The sequence below is a fragment of the Gorilla gorilla genome, chromosome 18, assembly GCF_029281585.2.
Source record: "Gorilla gorilla gorilla isolate KB3781 chromosome 18, NHGRI_mGorGor1-v2.1_pri, whole genome shotgun sequence".
NCBI classification, from domain to species: Eukaryota; Metazoa; Chordata; class Mammalia; order Primates; family Hominidae; genus Gorilla; species Gorilla gorilla.
The window spans coordinates 106,808,746-106,826,142 of NC_073242.2; the positions used below are offsets into that span (position 1 = coordinate 106,808,746).

A 17,397-nucleotide genomic window follows, 5' to 3' on the forward strand; every position below is an offset into this window, starting at 1 on the left:
TCCAGGCTGGTGTGCAGTGGTGCCATCATAGCTCACGGCAGCCTCAAACTCCTGGGCTCAAGAGATCCTCCTGCCTCAGCCACCTGAGTAGCTAGGATTCCAGGCTAATTTTTTTTTTTTTTTTTTTTTTTTTTTAAAGAGATGGGGCTTGACATCTTGCTTAGGCTGATCTTGAAGTCCTGGCCTCAAGAGATCTTCCCACCTTGGCCTTGAAAGTGCTGGGATTACAAGCATGAGCGAGCACACCTGGCCTATAATACTTTTTACCAGGTGGCTGATGCTGCTTTTTAAACATACTTGTGTCTTCTGGGTGCTTAAAATGGACTTTGGTGGCTCTTTTTTGGTGCTGAGTGTAGACCGTACAGCTGCAGCTGTGAGGATGAGATGGCAGAGCTGGGGGAAAGCTCCAGGGTATGGAGATAAATGATGCCCACCCAAAGGAAATCAAGCAGAGGCTGTTTATTTAGAGTTTGCTGCAGCAAGGTGGTTGGCCACCAGAATTTGAGTTTGGCAGAGACTCAAAGGCAGGCAGAGGAGAGGAAACTTTACATTGGAGTAAAGGGGCAGGCTCAGGTATGCCCTGGTTGGAGGCCTTGGCTAGGGGAGGCTGTAGGCAGGCTGACCAGAAGTGGGGCATCCTATGGGATTAGTTAGAGGTATACATTTGGCTTTCTCTATACTTAGTAAAATTTCTAAATATCTCTTAAACATATTCAGCCGGTTCTAAATTGGAAACACGGGCAAAAATGAGGGAAGCTGTAAGTTATTAAGTCCTGGCTATTTGGGGCTGATATGATTTGGCTGTGTCCCCATTCAAATCTCAACTTGAATTGTATCTCCCAGAATTCCCACGTGTTGTGAGAGGCACCCAGGTGGAGGTAATTGAAATGGGGTTTGGGCGGCGGGGTCGTGGGGGGGTGGTCCGGGCTTTCCCGTGCTATTCTCGTGATAGTGAGTAAGTGTCATGAGATCTGATGGGTTGCTCAGGGGTTTCCGCTTTTGCTGCTTCCTCATTTTCTCTTGCAGCCGCCATGATTCTGAGGCCTTCCCAGCTATGTGGAACTGTGAGTCCAATTAAATCTCTTTTTCTTCCCCGTCTCGGGTATGTCTTTATCAGCAGCATGGAAACGGACTAATACAGGGGCCAGTTGCTACAGGAGTTATTATTTGGCTTCTTGCCCTGGTTGCTTCAGACAGAAGTCTGGCTTCCTGGACTGGCTCCTGTAGATAGCAGGTTGGCTTCCTGGGCTAGTTGCTACAGGTTCTGTTTTTTGCATGTAGACTGGCCATTTCCCATTTGTGTATTCAGTCTCTCGTTGGGCAGGAAACAGAGGTGCATCAGGTACTGGGTTGTGTGTCATGCTAGGGCGAGGAGACAAGATGCCACCTGGGATCCTGAAATGAACCTGAAATTTGTAGCAGTAGCCCAGACTGGGTTTATGGTTACAGTACAATGTCATTGTCAAAATTTCTGAATGAAATCTTGACTAACAAATAATATTTTTTGATATATGCAAACATAATTCCATACTTTCTTAAATATGTTGATGATTTCCAATTTTAACTGGATGGAAATTGTAATATAGATTGGAATAAAATGTTTTGTTCAGGAAAATAGATTTCTTGAAGGGAAGGCCATTCCTTAATCCTGAATCTGTCAATGGACTATTTGGAATAGGTCTAAATAAACTGTTTTCTGATGGGAACGAGACTCCAATCTTTCCAAAGCTTCCTGTCAAAGGTCTCACCCTGCCTCTGGTGTATGAGGATTTTTGATGATTTAAACTATGTTTGCTACCTATTCTATCTATTCTAGTCTATTCTCTAATGGATATATATTTTTTCTTTTATTATTATACTTTAAGTTTTAGGGTACATGTGCACATTGTGCAGGTTAGTTACATATGTATACATGTGCCATGCTGGTGCGCTGCACCCACTAACTCGTCATCTAGCATCTGATGGATATTTTTTTGGGACATACGATTCATTAGCAGGCATGCAACTGATTTTGGCATGTCTTCCAAATAACTGAGAAGATGACTACTCAGTGGCAACTAAGCTGAATACTGCTGAAAATCAGCCCTATTTTTTTTTTTTGACAAGTATATTTTAGGTTACCAGTGCTTGTTTCAACAAAGTACTGGTTCAGAATAGAAGGTCTGGCACCATATTGCCTGAGTTTAAATACACTTTCTACCACCTATTAGTCATGGGTCCTTAGGTAAATTGTTTAATTTTCCTAATTTAATTATTTAATTCTTGTGCTCTTTTTTCCTCAAGTGTCCCTAGAGTTAATAATATCGAATATATTGGGTGTTTATCAGGATCAGATGAGTTAATGCATGTAAAGCACTGAGAACGTAGCATCTAATAATATATACCTATTATCTTAGTACAGGTAATATTACACACAGATTAAGAAAATTGAATTACTTTGATTAAAAACTGAACAGCTTTTATTTGCTTATGAGAATTATGCATGAAAGCCATTTGTAAAATAAAATTTTCATTAATTGAGCTATATTAAAATATTTTCAGTATACCTTGCATCAATTAAGATGCAAGCTATAGTGAAGGAGGCTATTGAGTTTTTTTGTATATACAATCTGCCAGAGATCTAATTTACCATTTACTTTTTAATGACAATGGTAAGTTTTTCTGTCATGTAAAGAGTAAATGGTGACTTTTCTGAGATATTGAACGGAAAGCCATAGATTTGTATGTATATGGTGTATGCATATGAAAATGACTCAGCATATTTTTTTCTAATGTGGATATTCTAACAGAATTCATTAAAACATATTGTAGATGTAACTAGTATATATACATTTTTTAACGAAAAGACTAAAGCTATAGTTTTACTACTTCCAACTGATATCAAGGTTAATGTGGAAATTCTAATATGACTGAGAAAAGTCAAATAAAATGTAATACAATGTTGGATAAGCATGAAGTAATGAGAGTGATGTTCATTTCTTCTCTAATTGAAAGAAACAATGATGAACTCAACATACCCAGCTGCATTTTTAATTGTACAAACTTCCATGAAATGTTTGGTTACTTGATTACTAAATTTCACTAGTGAATGGAGACGTCCATGGTCTCCTGTGCCCTTTTTTACCAAGAATCTTGTCTGGCTCAGCAGTAAAGGGACCAGGATGATATGCCAATCTGATATAGTACTTAATTTTTTAAAAATGCAATTATGTTTTAGGCTGAAATAGCTAAAATGTTATTTCCAATCTGAAAAGCCCCCTACTTAAATGCCTGTATACTCACGTGCACTGAGTAATCTTTATTTGCATCTGAAAATTAGCTGTAAATTAGAGCTAATAATCATTGAAAGTTCTAGCTGCGAGATTACTCCAGGAGAAGACTAGTTTGCTGAGTTGCTTTACCAGATTCTAGAATATTGTTTCTCAACCTTGGCAGTATTGACATTTGAGACCAGACCATTCTTTGTGGTGGAAGGCTACCCTATGTTTTGTCAAATGTTTAACAGCACCCCTGGATTCAACCCAGTAGATGCCAGAAGTATCCTCTCTTAGTTGTGATGACAAAAGTGTCTTCAGATATTGCTGATATTTCTTGGAAGTGGGGAGCAGTAGGGTGAAATTACCTCTGGTTGAGAACCTCTGAATTGGAGTGTGGTCCTTAGCTTTGCAAGTCTAGATCCTGTGTTTTATTGGTGCAGTCAGAGAAAACTGGTTTTCTGGAATTAAACTCAGGAGACTCATGCTTAATCCAGAATTCCAAATTTAATTTATATGTAGAGAAAAATATCATGTTTACTCCAGACTGATTATTACTGTTTGAGGTTCTCTTCCTCTGTTGTCAAGACTATTGAAGATCAAATGGGAAATAAAAAAATAGCATGGCAAACCTGGAACTGGAGTACACACTCCTTGAGAGAATTTATTCATGCTATTATGGTGTCTGATGGAACTCCTACACTTCAAACCTAAAGAAATAATAATTATAGTCATGGTATTCTTACATAGTGGATTCTGGACCGCAACTCGCGTTATAGATACGGTTCTATCACAATGAGAAGAGCAAATTAATCGAACTGTGTTCAATGATCTCATCTGTAAGAGAGTAACATTAATATATCAACAAGGAGGGGTAAAGATTTGTTACTATGTGTGGCAGGGTTATAACTTCCTAGCACAGAGTGCTCTCTAAATGTGTCTTAGTTATTATTAGTTCTGTAAGAATAACTACAATATATCATTGTAAAATAAACATACAACAGGTTGTAGGGGCAGGTATATGCCCATGGTAAAGAATAATAATGCCATGTAACCACCAAGGCCAACAACCAAAACTTGACCAAATATCACAAGCCTCCTGTGTGCCCTTCTGTTTTCCATATTACATGTCTTTCTCCTCACGAATGTAAAAAGTACCCCTTCTTTTGTTTTAATTCCACTCTTTTAAAGCTAGAGGTAGAACAATATTGATTCTTAATTTATAGTTGGCAAAAACAAATGAACAATAAATGTATGTTCCCTAGAGTGGTTGTGCCAAAGAGGCATTACATCCAAAACATCGATCTGAATCTACATAATTGATTTTGAATTGCAATTAAACACCTTTTTCACCACACTTACACCTGCATGCTGAAAATGATTTTAAAAATTCCTAGTTCTAGTAAACACACACCCACATATGCGCCCTCCTTCCATATACTTAATGCACTGTCTTGTGTGTGTAAACATACATGCCACAGTTTCCAGAGCATACTAAAACATTTTTGTTGTTGCCTGTATTTGGCAATAATCAGAATTTCCTTCACCACTCCATGGGTTGTATATCTTTTTATGTCTATATTCCTTATTCTTGAATTACAACTGGATTGGCTGGCGTTAGTACTTAAGCTAGTCAATAGACATGCCGGAGCTGTCTGTCGTAATGGTGAAAGGATTTAAGGTAAGAATAAGAAAAAGTAGACTTTGAATGAAAATGAGACAATCTTGAAAAGTAAAATGCTACCTCAGGTAAGCTCTTGGGAAAGGCATTCAAGAACAAATTAGGTTCATGTATAATAAACTTAATAAAATTTCAGGTGAATCTAGATAATTCTTAGATTTATTTAAATAATTGCTTACCATTAATGAAAACATCTGGGACAATAACCCTGTATAATTTTAAATTATGGAATGTATATGTTAAAAACTAGAGAAATATTTTTCTGATTAATGCAAAAATGGGAACAACTTAAGAGTATAAAATAAAAGGCAAATGCTTTAAAGATGACATCGAATGAAGAATTGGCTGAATAAATTAAACATGTATGGATTTCATGATACACATGAGATTATTCTATACTTTCCCTCGCTCTTTGTGCTTTATCTTTTAATATTAGAAGCAATATATGTGATACACATAAAAGGGTAGATAGACGATAAATATGTATATGAATTAATATGTATGTATACATATTGATACATATGTAAATGTATGTGCATGTGTAATATATTTTATATGAAACATCATAATTATAAGCCTGTGACTATGTCACTAGTACCACAAAGGGATCCCAATCCAGAGCCCAAGAAAGGGTTCTTGGATCTTGCCCAAGAAAGAATTCAGGGCGAGTCCGCAGTGCAAAGCAAAAGCAAGTTTCTTAAGAAAGTAAAGTGGTGAAAGTTCAGTGACTCGATAGACAGAGTAGGGCATTCATGAAAGTAAGACGAATAATGCGGTCACCCTTGGTACAAAATACTTGTGTGTATATGTGTATACACACATATATATAGGATTAGAAAAGATCATGGGGAGATGAGCTCTGCTACAAGGGTTTGTGATAAAGGATTAATTTTCTTAATTACTACATTTGGCAAGAATCAATTAATATCTTTAAAGCAAAATTAGGGATGCTTTTGTTCTCAAATTATTGGGATATCAGGACACGCCTAAGTCTGGGTCTGTTAAGTAAACGTTATCAATCTGTTCCCTTAACCATAAGAATCTAGAGGCTAGGAATACCTAACTTTCTGGGAATGCAGCCCAGCAAGTCTCAGCCTCATTTTCCTAGCCCTCACTCAAGATGGTGTCACTCTGGTTCTAACACCTCTGACACCCCTTATCCCCAAATTACAGCATTCCATCACATTAAAACTGTATACATTTGTGTTGATTCTGCTTTTTTCTCAAGGTAACCAAGATCCTGAATTTTATAACTTTCATTTCTTTTTGTAAAAGTAGTTTTTTAAACTCATATATGTCCCTAAACAACATACAGTGTTACTTAGCTTTGCTTTTTAAGATTCTCAAAACGATCAACATATTACATATTATTTTATAACTTGATTTTGTTTTCCTCAAAAATGTCGCTTCTAAGATTCAACTATTTTGTGTTGTTGTTGTTTCTTTTACTGGCGTGTATTATTCTATTGTGAAAAGCACTGTTTTATTTGTTCTTTGGCCATTGGATATCTGGTCGTTAATTTTTTTGTTTGTTTGCTATTATGAGCAACGTTGCTAGAAATCATACATGTCTCCTGGTGCACAAATGCAAGCTCCTCTGAGTACTTTTTTATTTCCATAGGACACAAAATTACTAGTATTTATATATCACCTTTGGGTAAAAAGACAAAACTCCTTGAGGCTGGGGGTTCATCATAGGAGGACCTACGTATATCAAAGGGACTGGTGGAACATAGGGTATGGGAAAGTTCAAATATACATCTAATGACAAGTTGTTTTTATAAAAGTAGTTGCTCAAGTTTATACTCCCACGAGCAATGTGTCAGAGCTTCTCTTGGCCTACATTTTGCTAGTCTAATGTCCATAAACTAGTATCCTTTTGTAGTCCCAGTTTACATCTCTTTTTGCTGATATATTTGAGGATCAATTTATATAGGGTCTGTGCTGTGAAGTCTGTTTTTTGAGACAGCGTCTTACTCCGTCACCCAGGCTGGAGTGCAGTGGTGCGATCTCGGCTCACTGCAACCTCTGCCTCTCAGGTTGAAGCGATTCTCCTGCCTCAGCCTCCCTAGCAGCTGAGACTACAGGCATGTGCCACCACACCCTGCTAATTTTTTTATTTCTGGTAGAGATGGGGTTTCACCATGTTGGCTAGGCTTGTCTTGAACTCCTGACGTCCAGTAATCCAACTGCCTCAGCCTCCCAAAGTGCTGGGACCACAGGTGTGAGCCACCACGCCAGGCTGTGCTGTGAAGTCTGATCGTGCCTTGTGTTATTTTTGTTAATGTGTGTCATGATTTAAAGGTGGTTTTTGTTTTACTTTATTTTGTGTTTTATTTTCCTTTATTTGGAATACTAATTGTATACTGGGTTATAGGTTTTGCAAGTACTTTCTCCATCTTGTGATTTTTCTTTTTAATTTCTTTACAGTGTCTTTTGGAAACCTTAAGTATTTAATTTTCATACAGTTAAATTTGTGAATCTTTTATAATGAGGTATAATCTTTTCTACCTTAAGATATTGTTTTATTATATAATTTTATGATTTTTAAAGTATTTTCATATTCTCCTGTCTTTAAGTTTTTTCTTTTCTCATTGAACTTACTAGACTTCTAGTAGAATAGCCCCTGTAAGTAGTAGGCATATTTTTAGAGATCTTAGATCCTAGTTTTTGATGTTGTTGTTTTACTTGTTTGTTGTTTTGTCTATTGATTCCATGAAAGCCTCAGCACTAACTAACCCTAACGTGGCATTGTTCCTCCTGGCAGATGACTGTGATGATCCTCTTGTGTCTGCCTTGCCTCAGGCATCCTTCAGCAGTTCTTCCGAGCTCTCCAGCAGTCATGGTCCTGGATTTGCAAGGCTGAATAGAAGAGATGGTAAGTCTGCTTTTCTCCTCTGACTGGCCCATAGAAAATCTCACTAGTTTTTCATTATCTTTGCATACAGTCATTATGAATGATACATGGTAAAAGAAAGTAAATTTCTAAATAAGCAAGTGGTTAAAACTCATGAGATGTATATGACATCTAGCTTCTGTTCTGGAATGTGAAAGGGATACATCATATATTACAAAGAATTGAGTTCCTTCCATCTGACAAGCTTTTTATATATCTTACTAAATATTTTTTACAATAATATACAATCCTTATGGACACATTAGTGATGAAACCTTAATTGGCCTTCAGTTTCAAGTTAAAAAAGTAATTTTCAGAAACGCTAATTATTTAAAAATAACAATCCCTCAGTGTTTTGGATTCTCAATGTGGTTGACATGATTTTCTTATCGGCTGAAGAATAAGAACATAATAAGATTTTTATGGTCCTTTAGGAGTACTCAGCCAGGTGTGGTGGTTCATGCCTATAATGGCAACACTTTAGGAGGCTGAGGTGGGAAGATCACTTGAAGTGAGGAGTTGGAGACCAGCCTAGGCAACACAGCAAGACCTTGTCTCTACAAAATAATAAAAAATAAATTCACCTGTGATGCATGCCTGTAGTCCCAGCTATGGCTGAAGCAGGAGTATCACTGAACTCAGAAGTTGGAGACAGTGAGCTATCATTGTGCCACTGAACTAGAGCCTGGGTGACAAAGTGAGACCCTGTCTTAAAAAAAAAAAAAAAAGCCAAAAAAACCCCAAAAAACTCAGTTCATCTTAGTTTGTGTTTGATCACTTGAATATGTTAAAAGGAAACTGAAGATAATTAAATGGCACCTTGCTGTAGAAATAAGACAGAATTTCAAAAACACTGTGTACTTAGAGACAGAGTATCACTGTGATCTCTTTTCATAACATACTAAGGTAAAGTTCATCTGCACATGCATTGGAGGAAAACACGCTTGGCAATACTAATACATAAAACGTTTTAACAATCATAAAAAGTTTTAATGCATGATGTTGTTGGTTCTCCCATTTATTATTCTCCTCTCGTGGCAACATCAGTCAGTCGCTTCTAATTTTACTCTTTGATGTTATCCTTAATATGTGCTTAATGCTTGAGCACACTGAACATTGGACATGACAAATAGGTGTGTGTGTGTGTGTGTGTGTGTGTGTGTGTTTGTGTGTATTTTGCCATCTGGTATACATAATATATATCACACATAGTTCTAATTACAATATAGATATAACACTTTAACACGATTTTAAGCTTAAGTTTATTTTAAAATTTCATTTCATATTATTGGAGATACCTACTTTTGTGTGCTTCTGAATGTGAAGGTATCAATGGGGAGTGAGAACTGAGATCCTTCTGTCAAATGGGAAATTGGGGGGTGCTTGAATATATTTGTGTAGATAATGCTAGCCTTTTCTTTTTGAGTGACTTGCAGTGAGAGTTACTGGTCACACAGGACTGTCTCTTCTTCTTTGCAATTCTGAGTCCCTGACCCATCAGGGGACTTTCCTAGCCTCTCTGATGGCCATTCCAGACCCTGTACGTATGGACCCAGCAGTAGGAATGCTGTTATTGCAATGCTAATCCTAGAATAAGGTCTCCATTCTGTGTTTCTTTATAAAGAAAAACAGAGTTTGACATTTACCACCACTTCATTTGAGTCATAAAAGCTTTCACAGAATGTGGGCCAGTGAAAGGAACACAACATTTTAATTTACCTATTTATCTTGATTTCCTTTGTTGAGGTTCAATACATCAGAAAAATATGTTATTAATTAGATCAAATCATATTTTTCATTAATTTATATACTCATCAGGAGTCTCCATCAGTGGGACTCATTTTCATTCTTAATTCATTTCTATGGCTCTTGGTAAAACACAATATCAAACTTCATGAATCTCATTTACATGTTAATGAAACCGAGACACAAAACAGGATCATTTTAATTATCTTTTGCTGGTTGTAAACCTACTTGGTTACATTTTTCTTTTTGATTTAGGTTTTTTTTTTTTCTTCTGTTAATTACATGAAGTTTTCACAAAGGAACATCAGATTTTCGGTGATTTATTAAAGGCTGTATTTTATTTCTAGTATTGAAACATTTCTCGTAATATTTCAGTCAGGCTGGGAAAAAGTGTTCATCCAAGTCTGCAGTCATATGTAAATAAACTAAACCAGCAAATCAAGGTCCTAGTATCTTAGATACACAGAATGACCTCTTTCCTACAGAATTATGAAAACTTAGAGCCAAAGAATAGAGTAAAAAAAATGAGAAAGTTACCCACTTATTTTCCATCTGTGGGATAAGAAGTGTCAAGGGTAATACTGTGAAAATGAGCTGGGCCCTAGTAATGAGGGAAGGGGATCAAAAAAAGGCTACCATTGCTACTAAAAGTGGCTCACACCTGTAATCCTAGCACTTTGAAAGTCTGAGGCAGGAGGATTACTTGAGCTCAGGAGTTTCAGATCAGCCTGGGCAACATGGTGAAACTCTGTCTCTATTACAGATACAAAAAAGTTAGCCAGGCATGGTGGTGTACACCCGCAGTCCTAGCTATCCAAGAGGCTGAGGCATGAGAATCGCTTGAACCCAGGGGGTGCAGGTAACGTGAGCCAAGATTGTGCTATTGCACTCCAGGGTGACAGAGTGAGACTGTCTCAAAAGAGAGGGAGGGAGGGGAGGAGAGGGGAGGATTACCATTAAACATACTTTCCATTTGAAGTATGCTTATTTAATTTTGCCACATATGTGCTGTTTTGGATTGAACTGTGTCCCCCTAAAAGATTGAAATCCTAACCCAAATACCGATGAAGGTGACCTTATTTGGACATAGGGTCTTATCAGTATTCATCAAGTTAAGATGAGGCCATACTGGATTAAGGGGTGGGGGGCTCAATCCAATGACTGGTGTCCTTATAAGGAGTGTGAGATTTGGAGACATACAGAGACAGGAAAGAAAGAGTAGACCAGATGAAGATGGAAGCAGAGATTGGAGTGATACAGCTGCAAACCAAGAAATGCGAAGGATTGCCAGCAACCATCAGAAGTTAGAAAGAGGCAAAGAGGGGTTCTTCTCTAAGCCCACAGAGGGAGTATGGCCCTGCCTGTGGACATTTTGATTTCAGACTTCTAGTTTCCAGAACTGTGAGAGAATAAACTTGCATTCTTTTAAGATGCCCTGTTTGTAGTACTTTGCTACTGCAGCCCTTGAAAACAAATACAGATTTTGGTACTAGAAGTTTAGTGCCACTGGAATAAAAACCTTAAAATATGGAAGTGGCTTTGGAATTGAGTAATGAGCAAAGGTTGGAAGAATTTTGAGGCACTTGATAGAAAAAAGTCAGATTGCCTTGAAAAGACTGTTGGTGTAAATACAAAGGTTTAAAGTGTATCTGGCAAGGGTTCAGAAAGAAAAGAGGGTCATGTTATTGGACATAGGAGGGAAAGCAATCCTTGTTAAAAAGTGGTAGAAAATTTGGTCGAATTGTGTTCTAATGCTGGGTAGAGATTAGAACTTGTAAACAATGAACTTAGATAATTACCTGAGGAGCTTTCCAAGCAAAATAGAAAAGGTATACCTTTGTTTCTCCTTGAAGCTTATAGTAAAATGTGTGAGGGAAGAAATACATTGAGAAAGAAACTGATAAGCAAAAAAGGCAATCAGACTTGATGGTTTGGAACATTCTTGGCCTATTCATATTGCAGAAGATGGGAAATTTTGCATGCTCTGAAGAGAATATCAAGGATGGGTTAGACAGATTTTGCTAAAGAGATTAGGTATGTGACTCTTGAATCCAATCAACCATCCAACAGGAATCCAGGAATAGAGATAAGGTTATCTAGAAAAGATGGCTGCATAGTATTTTCATTGTTGGAGTTTCAGTATAGCTTAAATTTTAATGGGCAATTTAAAGTTAAGTGTACATTGACTCTTAGTGTTGTCAATGTAGAGTTCAAACAGGTTCTAGTGTCCCATTTGGTTGTCTAAATGTGTCCTTAGTACATTTAGAATCCAGAATATGGAGAAACCACATCTTTTATAGTGTTATAATCTGAACGTAAGTCTTTATTTTAATGTACTTGGACAACCTGGGAAATGAGTGATTGCAAATTGATACATTTGTGTACAGGAAAAATAATACAATAGTAAATAAAATGATTGTCCAAAGCAAAAATAATATATTTATATGTGTGAGTAGAAACATACATATGTACACCTCTTTAAGTATATAAAAGATGGTTTCCATAGCTGACAAATACTGTGAGTTTCCACTCACATCTTCTGTAAGATAACAATGTTTTCTGATGTTAAAAAATTGGATATTTATCTATCATAATATTTCCTGATGTTAAAAATTGGATATTTGTCTATATTTTTCCATTTGCTATTTTTTAAACCACAACTACACCCTTCTATTCTAAATGCTTGTTAAGCAATGTTTTCCCAATACCTATAGAATTTGATATTAAAATCAAGCCCTTATCTGTAGAGGAATTAGCTTACTTGGTTAATTGACAGAGATAACTCCCATTCTTGGATGGATCTCTATAAGAATAATTATAGCAATCTATATAGCGTTGTTTGGCAATTTTGACTGCCCTAAATTGTTATGCTTCTTTGCAAACAACTATTATGCTTCAATAAATCTTCCAAGATATGCATGTTGCATGTCAGTGCTTAAGAGGATAGATCCCTAAAGATAAAAAAAAGTAGGTGCTTTTTTATGAGTTGGATATTTCCTGGTGTTAAACGTATTATATTTTAAAGAAACCTATATAGGCCGGGTGTGGTGGCTCACGCCTGTAATCCCAGCACTTTGGGAGGCCAAAGCCGGTGGATCACGAGGTCAGGAGATCGAGACCATCCTGGCTAACATGGTGAAACCCCATCTCTACTAAAAATACAAAAAATTAGCCGGGCGTGGTGGCGGGTCCCTGTAACCCCAGCTACTCAGGAGGCTGGGGCAGGAGAATGGCATGAACCCGGGAGGTGGAGGTTGTAGTGAGCTGAGATCGCACCACTGCACTCCAGCCTGGTGACAGAGCGCGACTCAGTCTAAAAAAAAAAAAAAAAATTATAATAATTAAATTTTTAAAATGATAGTATTAATATATTTAATAACCAATACTTTCTGTCTGAAAAAAGAGTAAGATATAACTTTTGTACAGGATTGAAAAATCTCAAGCCTAGAGAAAGGGCAACCTGGCTGGCACAATTGGTATGAGTCTGAAATTTGCCTGAGAGGTCCCATGACCAGGCTGGGGCAGGTGAACTTCACTCTCTGAGTTTGTTGCACTGGAGATGCCCTGTACTTCTGGAGTTTGTTGGAGAACAGAACATGCCAGCAATTTATTTGCTTCTAGACCAACTCATGATATCCAGAATCCGATGTGCTGAGAGTATGCCTTTGGCAACTGAAGAATTACGTGAATTGCAAGAGTCCCCTAACTTCCTGCTGATCCAGGCTGTGGCATGTGATTTATTAGCACTGCCTGATATTTCTGTCTTGTGCCCTAATTTTTTCTGGGTTTGGGCCTTGTCTTAAATTCATAGGTGTACAGCTCTTAACATTGAGATGGGGGTGCTAATACGACTGAAACTCTGAATAGTCATCCCTAACAGTCACAGAACTTGAGCCTCCCAGACACGCTTGAACTTCAGCTCTTCCACTCTCCTTCTTCTCTTTCATATTCTTTCCTGCAGATCATAAAATTTTAGTTGAAGAGCGACTTCTTTGGTGTTAGACATATCTGGAATTAATTCACTATTCTTGGGTCTTAATCACTACTACATTTTACTCCCTTAAGGATTGGCAAGATATTTCACCACCAAACTTTAATTTCCTATGGGAAGAGCAGGGATAACAGTGAGATGGTATTGTCCTTCTGAAAATGATTGTGGCACTGTGATGGGGCCACATAAATTACAAAAACACAGTGCTGTACACATTTTAACCAGTTTCAAAGTGTGTCCTGCCAGTTAACCCCATTTTAGCAAACTAAATATATATACTCATTTATATAAAGGTAATCTCAGAGAATTCTGACCTCCACAGAACTATGCTGGAAAGAGTCAATTTATTCCTTTTTATTTTATTTTTTATTTTTTGTTTTTTTTTTGAGACAGTCTCACTTTGTCACCTAGGCTACAGTGCAGTGGCACAATCCCAGCTCACCGCAACCTCTGCCTTGTGGGTTCAAGCGAGTCTCGTGCCTTGGTCTCCTGAGTATCTGGGTGTACAGGCACGCACCACCACACCCAGCTAATTTTTGTTGTTGTTGTTGTATTATTAGTAGAGATGGGGTTTCACCATGTTGGCAAGGCTGGTTTCGAACTCCTGACCTCACGTGATCTGCCTGCCTCGGCCTCCCTAAGTGCTGAGGTTACACGCCTGAGCCACTGTATCTGGCAATATTCCTGATTAATTACAAAGCAAAACAGAGTCAAAGAATTAGTTTTTTTATGTTTGTTATTAGATTGAAGTAAAGCTAAAACAGTCTGATATATCCTTAGTCAAAATCTGTGAATTAGGGTGATATGATGGTTTTATTTAAAATATTTTTACCTTTTTTTTTTTTTCCTTAGCAGTCTGGATTTAGTTTGTGAAGTTTAAAAAAAACTTACTAAAACATTAACATTTTGATAAAGGTTGGAAAATAAAGTTCCAGATTAATTTTATAATCAGTGATGTATCACTTGCACTGATAAATTATATTTTGTATACCAGTCTTGAGAAGGTGAAATAAAAATAAGTGAAGGGTTACACATTTATTTCTAAATATGCTGATATCTTCTATTTGTTAAAGCAGTGGAGAGTTTGCTACCACTTCTGAGATTAATATAGAATCACTTCTATTTTTGTGTCGATTTATTTGATCTAACACCATAGATGACTGTCCACCTGCCTGGCTGGTTCCCTCTTGGCTTTAGATATTGCCCTCCCTCCTTGGCCCCTTCCTTAGAACATGCTCCAGCTTCTCTGATCTCCCTGCCAGCGTCTTGGTGCGTTTTCCATCTTACCCTTTATCGTCCTTGTCTGCTCTATGGCCCACAGTCTTCAGCTCTAAATCAATCTGATGGTGTCATCCGTGGGAATGCGCCAAGTAGCTAATCCTAAGTAATGTGTAGTTCTGAAATCAGGGAAACTAGATTATAATACTAAATTGTGAATGGCCTTAAGGAAATGACATTACCTCTCTTTTTTTCCCCCCTGGGTAGAGGATTGAATCTGAGGATCTCTAAATTCTATGACAACGTACTCTTCTTATGTGTAATATTCTACTGGCAATGTAGCTATCTTCTGTTTCTAACTCTTAGAAATCTTTAAAGCATGTGAGTAAGAGAAATTGGTAGCCCCTCAATAAGAAGGTGAGGGGAGTACCTTAAGGCAGATCATCCTTCTAAGTTTTCCTCCAACAAGATGACACAGGATGCTCCTGCCTTAGGAGATGTCTTCAGCTTTCATAAGATAAAGGAATTCAAAATATAAATGTGGCCCAACTGAAATTGATACAGTGGCTCAAATTTGGTCAATTAAAATATATTCACAGAATTAAACATTATCACTAATGCACAAACTTTTCTTTTAGTATCCATCTGATATTTTCAGAGTGCTGAGTAGGAAAATTTTACATGGCAGGTGCAATGAATAAACAATGAGTTAAGTAATCAAGGGTGTCTTTGGTTGCGTTCTCCTAGAAGCACACCTGGAGCAATGTCTGAGGTACAAGTGATTTATGAGGGCATAGCTGCCAGGAGAAAACAGAGCATGGGGGAAGCAGGTTAAGGAAGAAGAAACCAAATAATTTCAGAAATCTCAGGCACAGCATAATCTCTCAGGAAACTCTGAGGGATAAATTTTACCTTGGACTTTGCCTTACCTCAAGGTGACGGTGGAGTCTAGCATGGTGTCTGGCTATATGAATAATTAATTTAGAAATGTTAGCTGCCATGTCATACAACTGGCAGCAGATTTGATGTCTTGTTAGGGCCCTTATGCTGGCTTACTGATAGCTGTCTCCTCAATTTATGCTTAAGTGACCTTTCCTGGTACATACTCATGGAAAGAAATCTCTCTCTCTGTTTCCTCTTCTTGTAAGAGCATCAATCATATCATGAGTGGCCCACCCTCGTGACAATGTAAACCTAATTACCTCCCAAAGGCCACCTCTCCAAATGCCATCACACTGGGGATTAGGGCTTCAGCCTATGAATTTTGTTGGGACACAAACATTCAGCCCATAGTAGTTGGCTACATTTCCAGAAACTAGTAAACTAACTACTTGACATACCTGAGAGAAACCAAGACAGCCAGCCCGCGGGGACAAAGATCCCCCCAAAAAGGATATATCATGTAGTGAGCCTGACATTTTCTGTACCAAATAACAGAGTTTTAAAAATATATAAAGGAAAATGGACAGAAATAATAGAGGTAGACAGTACATACAGAAATACAAAATTGTTAATGTATATCATTCTGTAGCTTATTGAACAAGTAGGCAAAAAAATGAAAATAAAAAAGATGAACAAAAAATTAAAATATGTAATGTATATTTATATACTCTGTGTAATGTATATTTATATACTCTGTGTAGTTATTTATATACTCTGTGTAGTATATCTCCAACTGCAGAATACACATTCTTATTAAGTATACTTAGAATATTTACCTAAATTTATGCTGGACCATAAATTGTTTCAATATATCTCAAAGGATTGAAATCATACAGAGTAAGTGCCCTAGCTATAGTGGAATTCAGCTAGAAATCATTAATTAGAGAATACTTGAAAAGCCAGAAAGGCGTGGAATTTAATACATTCCTCCAAAAGAAATCTCACTGGAAATGAGACAACATTTTAACTGAATGATAAGAAAATACTGCAAATCAGAATTGTGAGATGCGGATTAGACCATAATTGATGGCCTTAATTACAAATATTACAAAAGAAAAAAGGTTAAATATGAATGATTTTTCCATGCGTTCATCCCAAAAAACTACAAAAAGAACAACAAATTAAGCCAAAAATAAGCAAAAGGAAGGAAAAAACCCAAAGTGCATTAATTAATAAAATGGAAAACAAGCATGTAATACAATAAATAAGACAAAAATATAAGGATACTTTAACAAACTTTCTGCTAATTTTGAGAATTTAAATGAATTGAAAAAATGTTTCAAAAACAAACCTACAAAACTGCACTCAATAAATAAAATTAAAATATTTCTCTACCTATAAGAGAAAAATTTATAATTAAAAATGTTTCAACAAAGAAAACTACAAGTTAACATGCCTTCAAATATGACTTCTTGCAAACATATTTAAGGAAGATATGACTGTAAACTTACACATTCTCTCCCAGAGAACAGAAAAAAAGTCAAAATACTCTCTAACTCATTCAAGGAGGCCAGCATAACCTTGATACCAAACAGTGTCAAGGACAAACAAGAAAGGAAAATTAAAAGCCACTCTGTCGCATGAATATAAATGCAAAATGCCTAAACAAAATATTAGCGTACATGTGTGAAGGGCCTCAGACTCTGCCTCAGAATGAGAATGCCTCCCC

At 37.0% G+C, this 17,397-nt stretch overlaps 1 protein-coding gene across 2 annotated transcripts in view; it reads left to right on the top strand.

Annotated features, from left to right (window-relative positions):
• Positions 1-17,397, top strand: part of CNTNAP4 (contactin associated protein family member 4) — a 281,020-nt gene that overhangs the window by 31,815 nt on the left and 231,808 nt on the right. For both annotated transcript variants that reach the window (XM_055366612.2, XM_004058016.5), the window contains exon 2: positions 7,703-7,813. In XM_055366612.2, the coding sequence (XP_055222587.2) occupies positions 7,703-7,813 (111 nt within the window). The remainder of the gene's footprint in view (positions 1-7,702; positions 7,814-17,397) is intronic.